General features: G+C 43.6%; 1 protein-coding gene across 1 annotated transcript in view; it reads right to left on the reverse strand.

Annotated features, from left to right (window-relative positions):
* LOC126162984 (cytochrome P450 6k1-like) overlaps window positions 1-15,084 on the reverse strand; it is a 121,417-nt gene extending 106,333 nt beyond the window's left edge. The window contains exon 1 of the mRNA XM_049919840.1: window positions 14,392-15,084. Within this exon, the coding sequence (XP_049775797.1) occupies window positions 14,392-14,717 (326 nt within the window). The 5' untranslated portion in view covers window positions 14,718-15,084. The remainder of the gene's footprint in view (window positions 1-14,391) is intronic.
* Window positions 15,085-16,887: the final 1,803 nt, after the last annotated feature.

Here is a 16,887-nt window from a genome sequence, read left to right on the forward strand (position 1 = left end):
TCTCGATAGCCGCTATCAGAAAATGAGTACCAAACTATAACATCTCAGTAATAAAAAAAAAGAAAAAAAGAAAAGTTGACCTTCATATCTCTGAAGTGACCCCACCTAGCAACAAAAAATCAACGTCAATTATGGCCCCCGTTGTCCCATGCAACTTTTGTCCCACAAACTTTTCAGCTCCAATCATACTTTCGGAGTTATTCTTGGTGGCAATACTTAGTGATTCACCCTGTAGTCTGGGTTTGCGCGAGGTGAGTTACGTTGGCTCAAGAGATGTACACAGTTTTTATTATAATACCTGTCTTAATGTGTCAACCATTTAACATAAGATTATACTTCTTAATTAGTAGATTATGAGAACATTTAAAATTTTTGAATTCGGCCAAAAAGTATGTGAAATATTGATGGTAAAAATTTTGATGCCCTTGATGCCTCTAGACAGGTAGCCTGCAGCTGAGACTAGGTGACGTTTACTAATACAGATCACAGTTTTCAGTAGTCAGCTATGATATCACATCGCAGACTCTACGATTCTCTTCTTTTGTGATTTTACCGCGGTCGACGATTTTCCTCCAATGTAACATGTGCTTTATTCTCAACAATTTCTTCTAAAAATTTAGGACCCTACGTAAAAGCTACGAAATTCACCTGATGATGCGGGTATGATATTGAAACATCCACTGAGCTGAAACATTATATAATCTTTTTTTTGTGTGTGTGTGGCCTTCTCAGACTTCACGCTATACGTTCCACCATAACACGTTCTACATCTATATCTACATGGACACTCTGCAAATCACATTTAAGTGCCTGGCCGAGGGTTCATCGAACCACCTTCACAATTCCTTGTTATTCCAATCTCGTATATCGCGCAGAAGGAAGGAACACTTGTATCTTTCCGTACGAGCTCTGATTTCCCTTATTTTATCGTGGTGATCGTTTCTCCCTATGTAGGTCAATGTCAAAAAATATTTTCGCATTCGGAGTAGAAATTTGGTGATTGGAATTTCGTGAGAAGATTCCGTTGAAACGAAAAAGGCCTTTAATTTAACGATGTCCAGCCCAAATCCTGTATCATTTCAGTGACACTCTCTGCCATATTTCGCGATATTACAAAATGTGCTGCCCTTCTTTGAACTTTTTCGATGTACTCCGTCAGACCTATCTGGTAAGTATCTCCCACCGCGCAGCAGTATTCTAAAAGAGGACAGACAAGCGTAGTGTAGGCAATTTCATTAGTAGATGTGTTACATTTTCTAAGTGTCCTGCCAATAAAACGCAGTCTTTGGTTAGCCTTCTCCACAACATTTTCTATGTGTTCCTTCCAATTTAAATTGTTCGTAATTGTAATTCCTAGGTGTTTAGTTGAATTTACGGCCTTTGGATTTGGCTGATTTATCGTGTAATCCAAGTTTAACGGATTCCTTTTAGCACCAATGTGGATGACCTCACACTTTTCGTTATTTAGGGTCAACGTTAGACCGCCCTAATGATAGCAGTGCACTACTGTCTGCATAATATTTTAAAAAATATTTAGAGACGTGCAGAATCATTGCTCCGTTCATTACCTCCAGTAGCATGTGTACAACTAAAGGATATGCTGGATGCTGGCCGGTTTCTGTTGGCATTCACTGTTTACAGAACAACAGTAATGAATAGTGCACAATTCTTCGGCTGATAGGTAATGACTAATGGAAGCTGCCAATTTGGTTTAACCGCCCATAATTCCCCAAGAAAAAATTTCTAGTACCCATTCATCAGTCTGAAAACTTGTGTAATGTAACTTTTGCATGCCCCATCTAAATATGAGCCTCAGAAGGTTCGAGAATTAGTTAATGGACCTAACGAAATACTTAGTTAGTGATTAGTAGCAGCCATCAGTTATATTTCACTTATCATGCTGACCAAATACCAAAACCTACCCATTATTTTCAGCCTGTCATATACATCAGCATCAGCATCACCTGATTTAATTCCATTACCTTCCATTTCCTGCACATTAATTTTACACATGTCACCTTTTTACATTTTATCCAAAACTTTACCCGTTCCATTCAAGTGCTCTTTCAGTCCTTTACCGTCTCTTACAAAATTCAAATGACATCGGTAAATCTTAAAGGATTTATTTTTTCTCCCTGAATTTAACTCCTAATTTCTCATTGTTTCTTTTATAGACTTTTATTTGTACAGATCGAATAACATGGAGGATGGATTAGAACCGTGTCTCATTCCGTCCTCAATTATTACCTTTCTTTCACGTCCCCCGACTCTTTTAACTGCAGTGTGGTTTCTCTGCTAGTTGTAAACAACCTACCACTCGCTCTATTTTATCCCTGCTAGGGTATGGCGCTTTAATTACAACATGAAAACAAACGACCCTAAAAGAAATTTGATGGTCTCTGACGAAAAAGGAAAAAACGAAGCCCCGAAGTCCAAATAGATGTATATGATAAGTCTTTAAAGTTGACTCATTTACATATTGAGGGAGCAATATCAATTGAGATTGAAGAAAGAAAGAGGACTTAAGTAACAAAACTGCTCCTGCAAACAGATTAAAAATGAGAAAGTATTATGTTCAACAAATAGCAGCCTTGTAATCGGTAAAAGTTTTCTGAAAGAATACGTTTGAAGAGTGGAAGTGCGTGCTGTAAGATCTGGGATCTTGGTACTAAGAAAAGGAAAGAACCAAATTAACTTGAGATGCGCGTTAAAGACGCATCCTGAAAGTCCAGTGGAGTGATCAGATACCAAATGTTGAAGACCTTACAAGAGAGAAGAGGAATTTATTGAACATTATTACAAAGGGTTTAAAATACTGTTCATATATCAAACAATATCCACTCTTTCTGACACTGAAACGCGAAGGCTTGTTTACTTTGCTTTATTTCTCTCTATTATTTCGTATGCGTTTGAGACAACTCGTCAAGGATATTCTAAGCTCAGAAAAGTGTGACCAGACTGGTCTACGGTATCAGGAGGGAAGGAAGCCAGTGTGCACTCCGTGTGCATACAGGGGGAAGTCATTCCGGATGTGGAAAGGGTGCTTCCGGATGCCACGAAGAGTACAGGGTGCAGCCAACTGCAGGTGGTGGCTCATGTCGGTACCAATGACGTGTGTCGCTTTGGATCGGAGGAGCTTCTCTCTGGTTTCGGGAGGCTAGCGGAAATGGTAAGGACTGCCAGTCTTGCTTGCGAGGTTAAGGCGGAGTTCACCATCTGCAGCATCGTCGACAGAACAGATTGGGGTCCTTTCGTGCACAGCCGAGTGGAGGGTCTGAATCAGAGGCTCAGGCGGTTCTGTGACCGTGTAGGCTGCAGATTCCTTGACTTGCGCCATCGGGGGGTAGGTTTTCGGGTTCCGCTTAATAAGTCAGGAGTCCACTACACACAGGAAGCGGCTACACTGGTGGCAGGGACTGTGTGGAAGGGAATGGACGGTTGTTTAGGTTAGAGGGCCCCAGGGAATCACAGAAAGGGCGTCCGTCTAAAAGGGAACAATAAAAACACAGTAAGTTAATTGAAGTTAGTTGTAGAAACGATTGGTATTGTTAGTTGCGTAGCTGTGTTGGGAAAGAACCAGACCTCCAGCCACTAATAGAAAGCACTGAAGCTCAAATAGTTGTAGGTACAGAAAGCTGGCTAAAGCCGGAAATAAGTTCAGCCGAAATTTTTTCAAACGATCTAACAGTGTTCAGAAAGGATACATTAAATACAGTTGTTGGTGGAGTATTTATTGCTGTCAGAAGTAGTTTGCCTTGTAGTGAAATTGAAGTAGATAGTTCCTGGTAAATTGAATGGGTAGAGGTTATACTTGACAATCGGACTAAACTATTAATTGGATCGTTTTACCAACCCCCGGACTCGGAAGGTATAGTTGTTGAACAGTTCCAAGAAAACTTGAGTCTCTTTCCAAATAGATACCCCACTCATACAGTTATAGTCAGTGGTGACTTCAGTCTACGCTCGATATGCTGGAAAAATTATACGTTTAAAGCCGGCGGCAGGCATAAAACATCATCCGAAATTGTACGAAACGCTTTCTCGCAAAATTATTTTCAACAATTAGTTCATGAGGCCAATCGAAGCGTAAATGGTTGCGAACGCATACTTGACCTGTTAGCAACAAATAATCCTGGACAAATAGTGAGTATCGTGACGAATACAGGATTAGCAACCACAAGGCAGTTGCTGCTAGGATGAATGCTGTAACATCTACAACCATCAAAAAGAAAAGCAAAGTATATATATTTAAAAAAGCTGTTAAAAATTCCCTTAACGCCGCTTTAAGAGACAGTCTTCACTCCTTCCGATCCGATATGTAATCGTAGAAAAGTGTGGAATGAATGCAAAGAGGTAGTATCGACACAAAGGCTTTCGACACCGTTCCTCGCAAGAGTCTTCTAACCAAACTGCGTGTCTATGGAATATCGCCTCAGTTGTGCCACTGGATTCGTGATTTCCTGTCAGAAAGGTCACAGTTCGTAGTAATAGACGGAAAGTCATCGAGTAAAATAGAAGTAAAATCTGGCGTTCTGCAAGGAAGTGTTACAGGCCCTCTTCTGTTCCTTATCTATATTAACGACATAGGGGGCGATCTGAGTAGCCGTCTTAGATTGTTTGCAGATGATGCTGTCATTTACCATATTGTAAAGTCATCAGATAACCAAACAGAATTGAAAAATGATATGGAAAATATATCGGTATGATGAGAAGAGTGGTAATTGACCCAGATAAAGAAAAGTGTAAAGTTATTCATATCAGAACTAAAAGAAATCCGCTAAATTTCGATTACGCGACAAGTCACACAAATCTGAAGACTGTAAATTCAACTAAATACTTAAGGATTACTATTATAAATAATCTTAATTGGAACTATCACATAAATAATGTTGTGGGTAGAGAAAACCAAAGATTGTGATTCATTGACAGAACACTTAGAAGGGGAAACAGGTCTACTAATAAACTGCTTACACCACGCTTGTCCGTCCTATTCTGGAGTATTGCTGTGCTGTGTGGGATCCTCATCAGGTGGGACTGACGGATGACATCGAAAAAGTACAAAGAAGGGCAGCTCGTTTTGTATTATCGCGAAAAAGTGGAGATAGTGCCACAGACATGATTCGTGAATTGGAGTGGCAATCATTAAAACAAAGACGTTTTTCGTTGCGACGGGATTATGTCATGAAATTTCAATCACCAGTTTTGTCCTCTGATTGCGAAAACATTCTGTTGGCCCCTACCTACATAAGGAGAAATGATCATCATGAAGAGAAATCAGGACTCGCACAGAAAAATTTAAGTGCTCGTTTTTCCCGTGCCGTTCGAGGCTGGAACGGTAGAGAGACAGCTTGAAGGTCGTTCATTGAACCCTCTGCCAGGCACTTTGTTGTGAACAGCAGAGTAATCACGTAGATGTAGATGTAGATCAGTTCACGAGCTTCCTGCAGGCCGTTGCTCAGGTGTCCCGGAGTGCTAACTCTGTCATCGTCGTACGTATGCTCCACCATGCAATTTGTAGTTGACACTTTTGACTGTTTCAGAAGAAACTACAACATTCGTTCAGTGAACGAAAGGCATAAAAATGATATGGACTTGGATAATACACTCCAGGAAAAAAATAATACACTTGTACAGACGACGTCGACTTTGATCCGATGATCTCATGCCACCTGGGGAATAGTAAATGTACTGATAAACTGATAATGGTTTCAAGGTCGTACGCCGACAGGTAACTGGCATAGCTATGAGAGCGCCATCTGTGTATACCCTTTAACAGGGAATGCTCAGAGCCAGTGTGGTGCAAATGTGTAAAGCAAGCAGGCAACCATGCCAGAGGCAGACTCATGCTACCTGCAGCCAACTGACTGAGTTTCAAATGGGTCAAACTGTGGCATTCCGTATGGCAGGATGGTCCTTTCGGAGAATTGCAACACACAACTCTAGTTCGCCCGTGGTGTATATGGAAGTGTACGAACCAGCGCCCGATAGGTGCAGAATGTAGTTAGACTCGTTCTTCGGTCGTTCTTGCAACCGGAAGGTGATATGTTGTTCCAACAAGGCTGCCCACACACTGTCTGTGAAGCTCAACTTTCTCTGTAAGAAATGCAGCAACTACCCTGGCCACCACAATCTCCGGACATGTCTCGAGGCGAATGCGTGTTGGATATGATTTGACGTTAAGTGACTCGTATAACTTGTCAACCAACAACACCTACAGAACTACCTGAACAAGTCGAACAGGCGTGGCATGACATACCCCAGGACAGTATTCGCCATCTGTACGATCTCTGGATGCCAGAGTCAGTGCCTTCATTGGCGCTGGTGGAGGCTACACCACGTAGTAATATGGGTGTCTCAGCATGGGTCGATATCTGTTACCTTAGAAACGCGTGTTGTCTTGATCTGTAAACGTAATAGTTTCACATAATCCATGTGCACTGTTGCAGCAATAAACACTGAGTGAATTGGAAAACTCTAAAGAGGCGTACCAATTTTTTTTCCGGCAGTGTACATTAGTGCGGAAAACTTTAAAGGGTGAAAGTAACTTCCGCGTGATGTGTCACTACCAAGTAACATACACTAGTGGCCATTAAAATTGCTACACCAAGAAGATGACGTGCTACAGACGCGAAATTTCACCGACAGGAAGAAGATGCTGTGATATGCAAATGATTAGCTTTACAGAGCATTCTCACAAGGTTGGCGCCGGTGGTGACACCTACAACGTGCTGACATGAAAGTTTCCAACCGATTTCTCATACACAAACGGCAGTTGACCGGCGTTGCCTGGTGAAACGTTGTTGTGATGCCTCGTGTAAGGAGTAGAAATGCGTACCATCACGTTTCCGACTTTGATAAAGGTCAGATTGTAGCCTATCGCGATTGCTATTTATCGTATCGCGACATTGCTACTCGCGTTGGTCGAGATCCAAAGACTGTTAGCAGAATATGGAATCGGTGGGTTCAGGAGGGTAATACAGAACGCCGTGCTGGATCCCAACGGCCTCGTATCACTAGCAGTCGAGTTGACAGGCATCTTATTCACATGGCTGTAACAGATCGTGCAGCCACGTCTCGATCCCTGAGTCAACAGATGGGGACGTTTGCAAGACAACAACCATCTGCAGGAACAGTTCGACGACGTTTGCAGCAGCATGGACTATCAGCTCGGAGACCGTGGCTGCGGTTACCCATGACGCTGCATCACAGACAGGAGCGCCTGCGATGGTGTATTCAACGACGAACCTGGGTGCACGAATGGCAAAACGTCATTTTTTCTGATGAATCCAGGTTCTGTTTACAGCATCATGATGGTCGCATCCGTGTTTGGAGACATCGCGATTAACGCACATTGGAAGCGTGTATTCGTCAACGCCATACTGGCGTATCACCCGGCGTGATGGTATGGGGTGCCATTTGTTACACGTCTCGGTCACCTCTTGTTCGCACTGACGGCACTTTGAACAGTGGACGTTACATTTCAGATGTGTTACGACCCGTGGCTCTACCCTTCATCGTCCGCAGCTCGTGGTCGTGCGGTAGCATTCTCGCTTCCCGCGCCTCGGTTCCCGGGTTCGATTCCCGGCTGGGTCAGGGATTTTCTATGCCTCGTGATGACTGGGTGTTGTGTGATGTCCTTAGGTTAGTTAGGTTTAAGTAGTTCTAAGTTCTAGGGGACTGATGACCATAGATGTTAAGTCCCATAGTGCTCAGAGGTATTTGAAGCATTTACCCTTCATTCGTTCCCTGCGAAACCCTACATTTCAGCAGGATAATGCACGACCGCATGTTGCAGGTCCTCTACGGGCCTTTCTGGGTACAGAAAATGTTCGACTGCTCTCTTGGCCAGCACATTCTACAGGTCTCTCACCAACTTAAAACGTCTGGTCAATGGTGGCCGAGCAACTGGCTCGTCATAATACGCCAGTCACTGCTCTTGATGAACTGGTATCGTGTTGAAGCTGCATGGGCAGCTGTACCTGTACACGCCATCCAAGCTCTGTTTGACTCAATGCCCAGGCTTATCAAGGCCGTTATTACAGCGAGAGGTGGTTGTTCTGGGTACTGATTTCTCAGGATCTTTGCGCCAAAATTGGGTGAAAATGTAACCACATTTCAGTTCTAGTATAATATATTTGTCCAATGAATACCCGTTTATCGTCTGCATTTCTTCTTGGTGTAGCAGTTTTAATGGCCAGTAGTGTAGCTCCATGAAACGTGGATCACACAAAGAAAGAACTACTATAGTATAGTGCAGAAGGTTACTGAAAGAAATACCCAGTGAAACGAATATAAATGAAACTTTCATACAAAGACAATGATCACACGGAAGACACTGCGATTTATGATGGTCCCCTGGACATTTCAAAAGGCGGGACAGATTCCTTAATAGGATTTATGAGCACCACTGGCGGCAATGCAGGCCCAACAACGCGCACTCACTGTGGCCACAAGTTTATTAAGGAGCTTTAGTGTTAGTGGTTGGCAACTGTTAGGAGATCGATTGTGCACGTGAACATGCTGCAATACGTCTCCCCAACACATCCCATACGTGTTAGATAAAATTTAAGTCGGGGGGACGGGCGGGCGAGTCCATTAGTCGAATATCCTCTCGTTTCAGGAGCTCCTCCAACTGCGCTATTCGATGCAGTCCTGCATTGTCACGCGTAAAAATGAAGTCAGCGGCTTACAAAACACTCGTTCGACCTATACTTGAGTATTGCTCATCAGTGTGGGATCCGTACCAGATCGGGTTGACGGAGGAGATAGAGAAGATCCAAAGAAGAGCGGCGCGTTTCGTCACAGGGTTATTTGGTAACCGTGATAGCGTTACGGAGATGTTTAACAAACTCAAGTGGCAGACTCTGCAAGAGAGGCGCTCTGCATCGCGGTGTAGCTTGCTCGCCAGGTTTCGAGAGGGTGCGTTTCTGGATGAGGTATCGAATATATTGCTTCCCCCTACTTATACTTCCCGAGGAGATCACGAATGTAAAATTAGAGAGATTAGAGCGCGCACAGAGGCTTTAAGACAGTCGTTCTTCCCGCGAACCATACGCGACTGGAACAGGAAAGGGAGGTAATGACAGTGGCACGTAAAGTGCCCTCCGCCACACACCGTTGGGTGGCTTGCGGAGTATAAATGTAGATGTAGAAGCTCCCCGAAAAGACGCACATGGGGAAGGAGTACAGCAAGAATGCACAGACCGCGGCACGCGGGCCACGTGATCTAATGGAGGCCCGCCCTTAGACTTCGGTCATGTAACTTTTTCTTTTTTTTTTACTCATCTTCATTTCGGCTCGAGAAATAGGGAGCTGGTCTTTAGACAGTGTGTTTCCGTAAGAACGTGCAAAAATATAACAGGACATAGAGAATGCTCAAGTGAACAACTTGAGGTGAGGAACGTGGCATCATTGAAGCCAGCTTAAGGAGATATGGGAGTAAACTTGTCTACCGCCTTGTCTAACATTACTTTTTTCCAGCTTATTTACAACTAACATGCCTACAAGTTCATAAGTACTGTGCTGTTTATTTACCGGGTGATCAAAATCAATATGTCCACCATCGTTCCTCAACAACAGCTGTAGTCGAGGAATAATGTTGTGAACAGCACTGTAAAGCATGTCCGGAGTTATGGTGAGGCACTGGCGTCGGTTGTTGTCTTTCAGCATCCCTACAGATGTCGGTCGATCACGATACACTTGCGACTTCAAGTAATCCCAAAGCCAATAATCGCACGGACTGAGGTCTGGGGACCTCGGAGGCCAAGCATGACGAAAGTGGCGGCTGAGCACACGATCATCACCAAACGACTCGCGCAAGAGATCTTTCACGCGTCTAGCAATATGGGTTTTTTTTTTTGTTCTAATAAAACCTCATGCCATTCCAAGCATATGTGTCAATTTTTACCTCTCTATCTACATTATTCCGTGGTTTATTAAGTTTTCAAATTTATACTAACTTTTTGATCACCCGTACCCGTACCGGTACATGCACTTTCTTTATTTCCTTTAAGGAAACAAGGAGAACGAGCCTGGTTACTAGGAAGTTATGATCCAGGTTTTGTTTACATTACTCTGTTGTATCGTATTTACATTGTCCTAGGGAAGGAAGTGCCGTGAATCAACGACAGACCCATTCAGAGACGTACGGTACAATACGATGGAGTAGTACCGGTACAGTTTCGCAGAACTCATTGACATGCACCTTGTATGTGAGGAAGTAAGTAGCAGTGCTCTTGCCGTTGAAAGGTTTTACAGGGAGCGATTTCTCTCGATCGGCGAATGCAGGAATCTGGTTCATTGGACAGAAGAAACGAGGTTCCTGGCGACATGAGGACCACTCGCACACCCGATTTTGAAGAGAAGTTGCTGGACGTGTTGCAGCGGACCCCACTACAAGTACTCGTCGTATTGCACGTGAAATGGGCGTTGCACATACTAGCATGTGGGAAGTACTCCAGGAACAACAATTACACCCACATCGCCCACAACGAGTTCATGCAATGCTTGTGCTTGACTTTGCACTAGTGGTCGCACTAGATCAGTGTTTGATCGTGACGGTATCTCGAACAGCAGGAACAGCCATGTATGGAATGAGGTAAACCCTCGCGCTGTAGTAGAGGCACACCATCAAGTACTTTTTTCTGTGCATATCTGGTCCGGCATTGTAGGCGACAATCTCATTGGATCATATCTTCTACCTGGCCTTCTGAATGGCCACCTGTACTTGAGGTTGGTGCAAAGAGTTCTACCTGAGCTGTTGGAGAACGTACCCTTGGCTGTTCGTCAGAGGATGTGAGTACAACATGACGGTGCACCGCCTCATTTCAGTGTGGATGTCCGAAACCATCTCGATGCTGTATTTCCGGGGACTGTATTGGAAGGGGAGATCCTGTTCCATGGCCTTTGAGTTCACCTGATCTGAATCGCCTTGGTTATTTCCTATGGGGATATCTATAGTCACTTGTGTATGAGACTCCAGTGGATACGGAGATGGAATAGTTACCAGAACTGCAGCTGCCTGTGATGTGCTGCGAAATACACCAGTGATATTTGTCAGGGTGCGTGAGGATCTTGTTCGTCGATGACATTCCTGCATTGAGGTTGATGGCCGTCAGTTGCAGCACATTTTGTAAGATATAGTACAAATGGTACGTTCATTGAGTCAATGGTGGTATTTGTAGTTAACTGTAACTAATATAAATAAAAAAGCACATAGTAATGTGATTTGATTCCTATTATCTCCCTAAGCTGGTTTCTTGACTCCGGGCTCCATACTTCAAATTCTTCAGTGGATTCAAATGGTTCAAAGGGCTCTGACCACTATGGGACTTAAATTCTGAGGTCATCAGTCCCATAGAACTTAGAACTACTTAAACCTAACGAACCTAAGGACATCAAACACATCCATGCCCGAGGCAGGACTCGAACTTGCGACCGTAGCGGTCGCGCGGTTCCAGACTGTAGCGCCTATAACCGCTTGGCCACTCCGGCTGGCTCTTCAGTGGAGCATCCTCTATGTCCTGTTAAATTTTTACACGCTGTTAAGGAAGCACTCTGTGAAACTTAGTTCTTTTGTGTCCAATCTAGCAAGCACTGGGGCAGGGAAGACCCCAACTCGGAATAAGGAGTTATCCCGTACGAAGTTATTCTTGAACTTGCAACTCTTAGTTAGTTACACCGAGGGGTTTTCGGCCCACGGTACTGGCAAGTCTATAGACCACCTCGAGCACATTGCTACAATTAGACTAGAGTGTGCGCTGCGTTCAAAATTTGAAGGTAAGTCAACCCTATGCAACATTATGCCCCTCACGCCATAACACCTGTTCTAAAATTCTGGACGTACCATGATAAACTGTCGAACAAGATCGTTTTAGTGGGGCACGTCTTGCGGTGTGGGGAGGCATAATATTGAGTGGGTGTTCTGACTCACCACCGATCAACGTTATTGTGACACTGTACTCCTTACCCATATGCTCAGTGGTGAATTCAGCCCAGAGTGCATTTTTATTGATGACAAGTTTCTTGAACAAATTTCATCGACCTATGTTACTTGGCAGCACACGTCATGCGAAAGTTACTTTCGGCCTTAAGTTTTGCACATTGCACAGTGCACGTCTTTAAATACTATACAGAAAGATGTGCATTATTCACAAGGTTTCATTTTCAGTAGGCTTGAAGCAGAATGGTGAAAAGTGAATCCAAGTTGAAAAGTTTTAACCATTTTGTACAGTACTTGAGAACTTTTATCTGTAATATGGTATTGATTCGTATACGTCTCACAATTGTTTCTTGTTTTATCATTCAGCGCTCTGTGAACTATGCACTGACGTTCCCGAGGACCTAGCTTCGGCTAGCATGGACCCACGGAAATGATAAATTAAACAAACAAAATTGAGAGACGAAGGAGACCAAACTTCAAAAATTGACGGGTGCGTCAGTAGAGGTGACCGACTTGTCGGACAACGTAATAAGAGCAAAAAAGGAGTCGACGTGGAAGACATAAGGATCCAGTGTTAAAGTTTAGCAGAGTTCTGGAAGACTTGCAAAGAAATAATGATGAAGGAACAGATAATATTCCTTCGGAATTTCTAAAGTTATTGGGGAAAGTGGCGAATAAACGACTATTCAAGTTGGTTTCTGGAGTCTATGAGACTGTAAATATAACATCCAACTTTCGGAAAAATATCATCTACACAATTCCGAGAACAGCAAGCGTATATAAGTGCGAAAACTGCCGTACAATGAACTTAAAAGCTCATGCATGTTAGCTGCTGAGAGTAGCAAAATATAGAAAAATATAAAATAAAATTGAGGATGTTACATAACGATTAGATTTGCTTTAAGACGTGTGAAGGCACCAGAGAGGCAGTTCTCACTTTGCGTTTGACAATGGAAGCAAGACTGAAGAAAAATCAAGATACATTCATAGGATTTGTTGATCTTGAAAAAGAGTTCGACAGTACAGTGTGAAATGGTGTAAGATGTTCTTCTGAGAAAAATGGGAATGAGCTGCAGAGAAAGACGGGTCATAGACAACATGTATAAACAATACCTACAAGAACCAAGAGGAAACAATGAGGCTGGAAGACCAGAAACGAAGCACGCGTATTAAAAAGGGTGTACGACAGGGATGCAGTCTTTCGCTGCTACTGTTCAGTCCACACATCGATGTAACAATGACGGAAGTAAAAGAGGGATTCAAAAGTGAGATTAAAATGCAGACCGAAAGGATATCAATGATAAGATTCGTTTATGGCATTGCTATCGTCAGTGAAAGTGAAGAAGAATTAATGAGTGTAGAGTACGGATTGAGAGTAAACTGGAAAATGACAAAAGTAATGAGGAGTAGCAGAAATGAGACCAGCGATGAAGTTAACATCAACCAGGAACCTCGAACTAAACGAAGTTAAGGAATTCAGCTATCTTGGATGGGACGAATCAAAGAGGACAAAAAAGGCAGGTTCACACAGGCAAAGAGGACATTACCAGTCGAAATAAGTCTTCTATTAACAAATGTAGGCCTTAATCTGCAGAAAACATTTTTGAGTATTTAAGTTATGAGGGCAGTATTGCGTATTATTTAATCAAGGATTGTAGGAAAACCGGGGAATCTATTCTGATCTCTATTGCTGTCTTTTCCTTCACGTTGTTTCATGTCCAGTCTCCTAGTTATTTAAAACGGTCTACTTATGATATTGTGTTGTTACATTTTTTTTGAGCCTTTGAGGTACATTACTGATGCGTATTTTTTTCCTTTTTTTTTTCGAATTGCGTTTGCAATACTACCGGAAAAGAAGAGAAACGAATCCAAGCGTTTGAGATGTAGTGTTACGGAGGTCTGTTCACAGTTAACCGAACAGATAAGGAATGAAGAGATTCTCCGCAGAACCGGCGAAGAAAGGAACTTGTTGAAAACACTGACAAGGAGAAGCGAGTTGATGACGGGACGTGTGTTAAGACATCAGCATATTACTTCGATGGTAAGAGAGGGAGCTATAGAAACTAAAAATTGGAAGGGAAGACAGTGATTTTAACACGTCCAGCAAATACCTGAGGAGGCAAGGTGCACGCGATACTCTGAGATGAAGAAGATGGCACAATGGAGGAATTTGCTGGAGGGCCGCATGGAACCAGTCCGAAGACTGACGATTCTAAAACCAATGTTGGTGGAAAAAGGATCAGATAAATTTAAAAACTGAACCATACAGCTCAAATTGTGAAATATATTCGCTGCAACTCGTACACAGGAGGAGGAAGAAAAGACTGTAGGTCTCCTACTATCGATACTGTTGGCAACCAGGCTACTTCCAACCAATTCAGTAAAGGAGGAGTAGAAAAGTAACGTTTATGTCGACTGAACGTGACGTGCAGAAGTAAAATTTTACTCACCTGTCGCTGAAATGCGAGAAATCAGTAACGAGAATTCGGTTGATGAGACTGACGTCTCTCAGGATAATACACGGCGTCATCATCATGTAAAATCCCCCAAAAGGCTTGCCGTCCAGCTGGTTGTACAGCGTCTGTAGCATGGCAGAGAACGACTCCGTGGCGAAGAGTACACGACGGGTGTCGCCGAAGAACAGCTCGGGGCGCGTGGCCGGCACTCCGAGTCTCTTCCAGTAGTTGTTCAGCGACCAGAGGTAAGCGTAAGACAGGGCAGCGACGGCGGCTACAAGCGCCAAGCTGACCCAAGTAACAATTACAGCACTCAACATTCTCGTGCTGAATGTTTTGTTTTCGTCACACTGCACTGGATCTCGAATTTAGAATGTCACACGCTATAGGCGAGGTGAAAACATAATATTTGTCCGTCACACGCGACATCTTACAAAGCCCGGGTGTCACTGTTGTGCATGATGTCATGCTTCCGTGAAGCTGTTCGTAGGGAAGGTTTTGTTATACTGAATGAAGTACGGAAACGTCCCTGAAAGTTCTCGTAGCGCAATGCGCTCAGCCGCTTCCCAACGCGTCCACTCTTCATGTACGAGTCAGCGGCACTGTTCGACTCAGCAGCAAGTGTGTGAGTTGCGTACCGCACACAGCAGCTCGCCGGGTAGTCGGCATGCATGCCCACCAGCCAACTGCTCGCCTCCTTGATAAGTGTCGGCTACTTGCGCCTATTTACTCGATGCTATGACGCACGCGAGAGGCGGCGCAGTCCCACTCTGGACGACCTTGAGTAATCGCTTAACGAGCACCGACGTAGGACGCTATCAAGGATCTTTGAAATCATATGGTTGGAAAGAACACGCTCGTAGGGACTTTGGAAAAAGTGTAATTGAAGCTTACGCGCGAATAGCGCTTTATATTCTGAACTCACACTCGATGACGTATCTCGGCCGGCCGCTGTGACGGAGCGGTTCTAAGCGCTTCAGTCCGGAACCGCGCTGCTGCTACGGTCGCAGGTTCGAATCCTGCCTCGGGCATGGATGTGTGTGATATCCTTAGGTTAGTTAGATTTAAGTAGTTCTAAGTCTAGGGGACTGATGACCTCAGATGTTAAGTCCCATAGTGCTTAAAGACAATTTTTTTTGGCGTATCTCGAACAGAATGACCTCCACGACAAACAGCATGGATTCCAGAAAAAACCCAACTCGCACTTTTCTCACATGATCTCCTAAGAGTTATGGATCGAGGCAGTCATGCAGATGCGGTTTTTCTCGATTTCCGAAAAGCATTTGACTCACAAGGGGAGGCAACGACGTTGGGATCGCGGATTTACTTCAAACTTTGTACAATTTTAGCAAGTCATTAAAACAACATAATGTCGAAGTAGTAAGGCACACTACTCTGAAGAAAATCGAAAGAGAAGTTTTCGTGTTTATTATGTAACTCATGTAACTGTGCGAAGGTGTCTTCCGGAGGAAGTGATTGTAGCCAAGGCCGGCACGATAGCTCAGTGTGTTCGGTCAGAGGGTTAGTTGCCATTTGTAATAATAATAAAAAAGAAAAGTGAACGGATCAACGAAGAACCTGAACGGATGTCATCGGAAGTCAGCCACAAACAAATACAACGACTCCTGACGAACAAAAAGAGATAAAAAAGCTTGTTCGCTCAGAGGGTTAGATGCCCTCTGCAATAAAAAACCTCAGTGAATGGATCAACGATGAACCTGAACGAGTGTCATGGAATGTCCGCGACGTCCGCTCCGCGCAAATACAACAAACAATAACGAACAAAATGAGATTAAAAAAAAGAAAGAAAGTGGTTAACTTTCGCACTTTGCAAAGAGGATTGTGGAGGATGCAAGGGTTAGAATCCTACCTTTGTTGACTTTTTAAACTGTATTTTTTTCATCACAGATCCCATTATTTAATTTATATGGAAAGTGAGGTAATATAATGAAAAAAAAACACGTGCATTTTCATGAAGTTGTAGTGATTATAGTGTTTGACTTTTTACTGTTCCCAGTTAAATTTTCAAGGACGAGGGACAGGCTTGGAAAGCTCAAGTCAAACCTCGATAAATAATAATGCTAATGACGTTGTTCACAATCAAAAATGGCTCTGAGCACTATGGGTCTTAACATCTGAGGTCATCAGTCCCCTGCAACTTCGAACTACTTAAACCGAACTAACCTAAGGACATCACACACATCCATGCCCGAGGCAGGATTCGAACCTGCGACCGTAGCAGTCGTGCGGTTCCGGCCTGAAGCGCCTAGAACCGCTCTGCCACAGCGGCCGGCTGTTCACAATCAGTAATGTTGTAGGTCACAAGAGTAATGTACGATTACTCGCCGGGTGTGCTCTCGACATCACACGTTGCAGGATGGCAGTTGTCAAACATGGGAAAACATATACTGAACCTTCATGTAAATACACTGGTGATGATGATGTTGGGTTGTGGGGCGCTCAACATCGTTCTCATCAGCGCCGTACAAG

This window comes from Schistocerca cancellata, chromosome 2 (genome assembly GCF_023864275.1).
Source record: "Schistocerca cancellata isolate TAMUIC-IGC-003103 chromosome 2, iqSchCanc2.1, whole genome shotgun sequence".
NCBI lineage: Eukaryota > Metazoa > Arthropoda > Insecta > Orthoptera > Acrididae > Schistocerca > Schistocerca cancellata.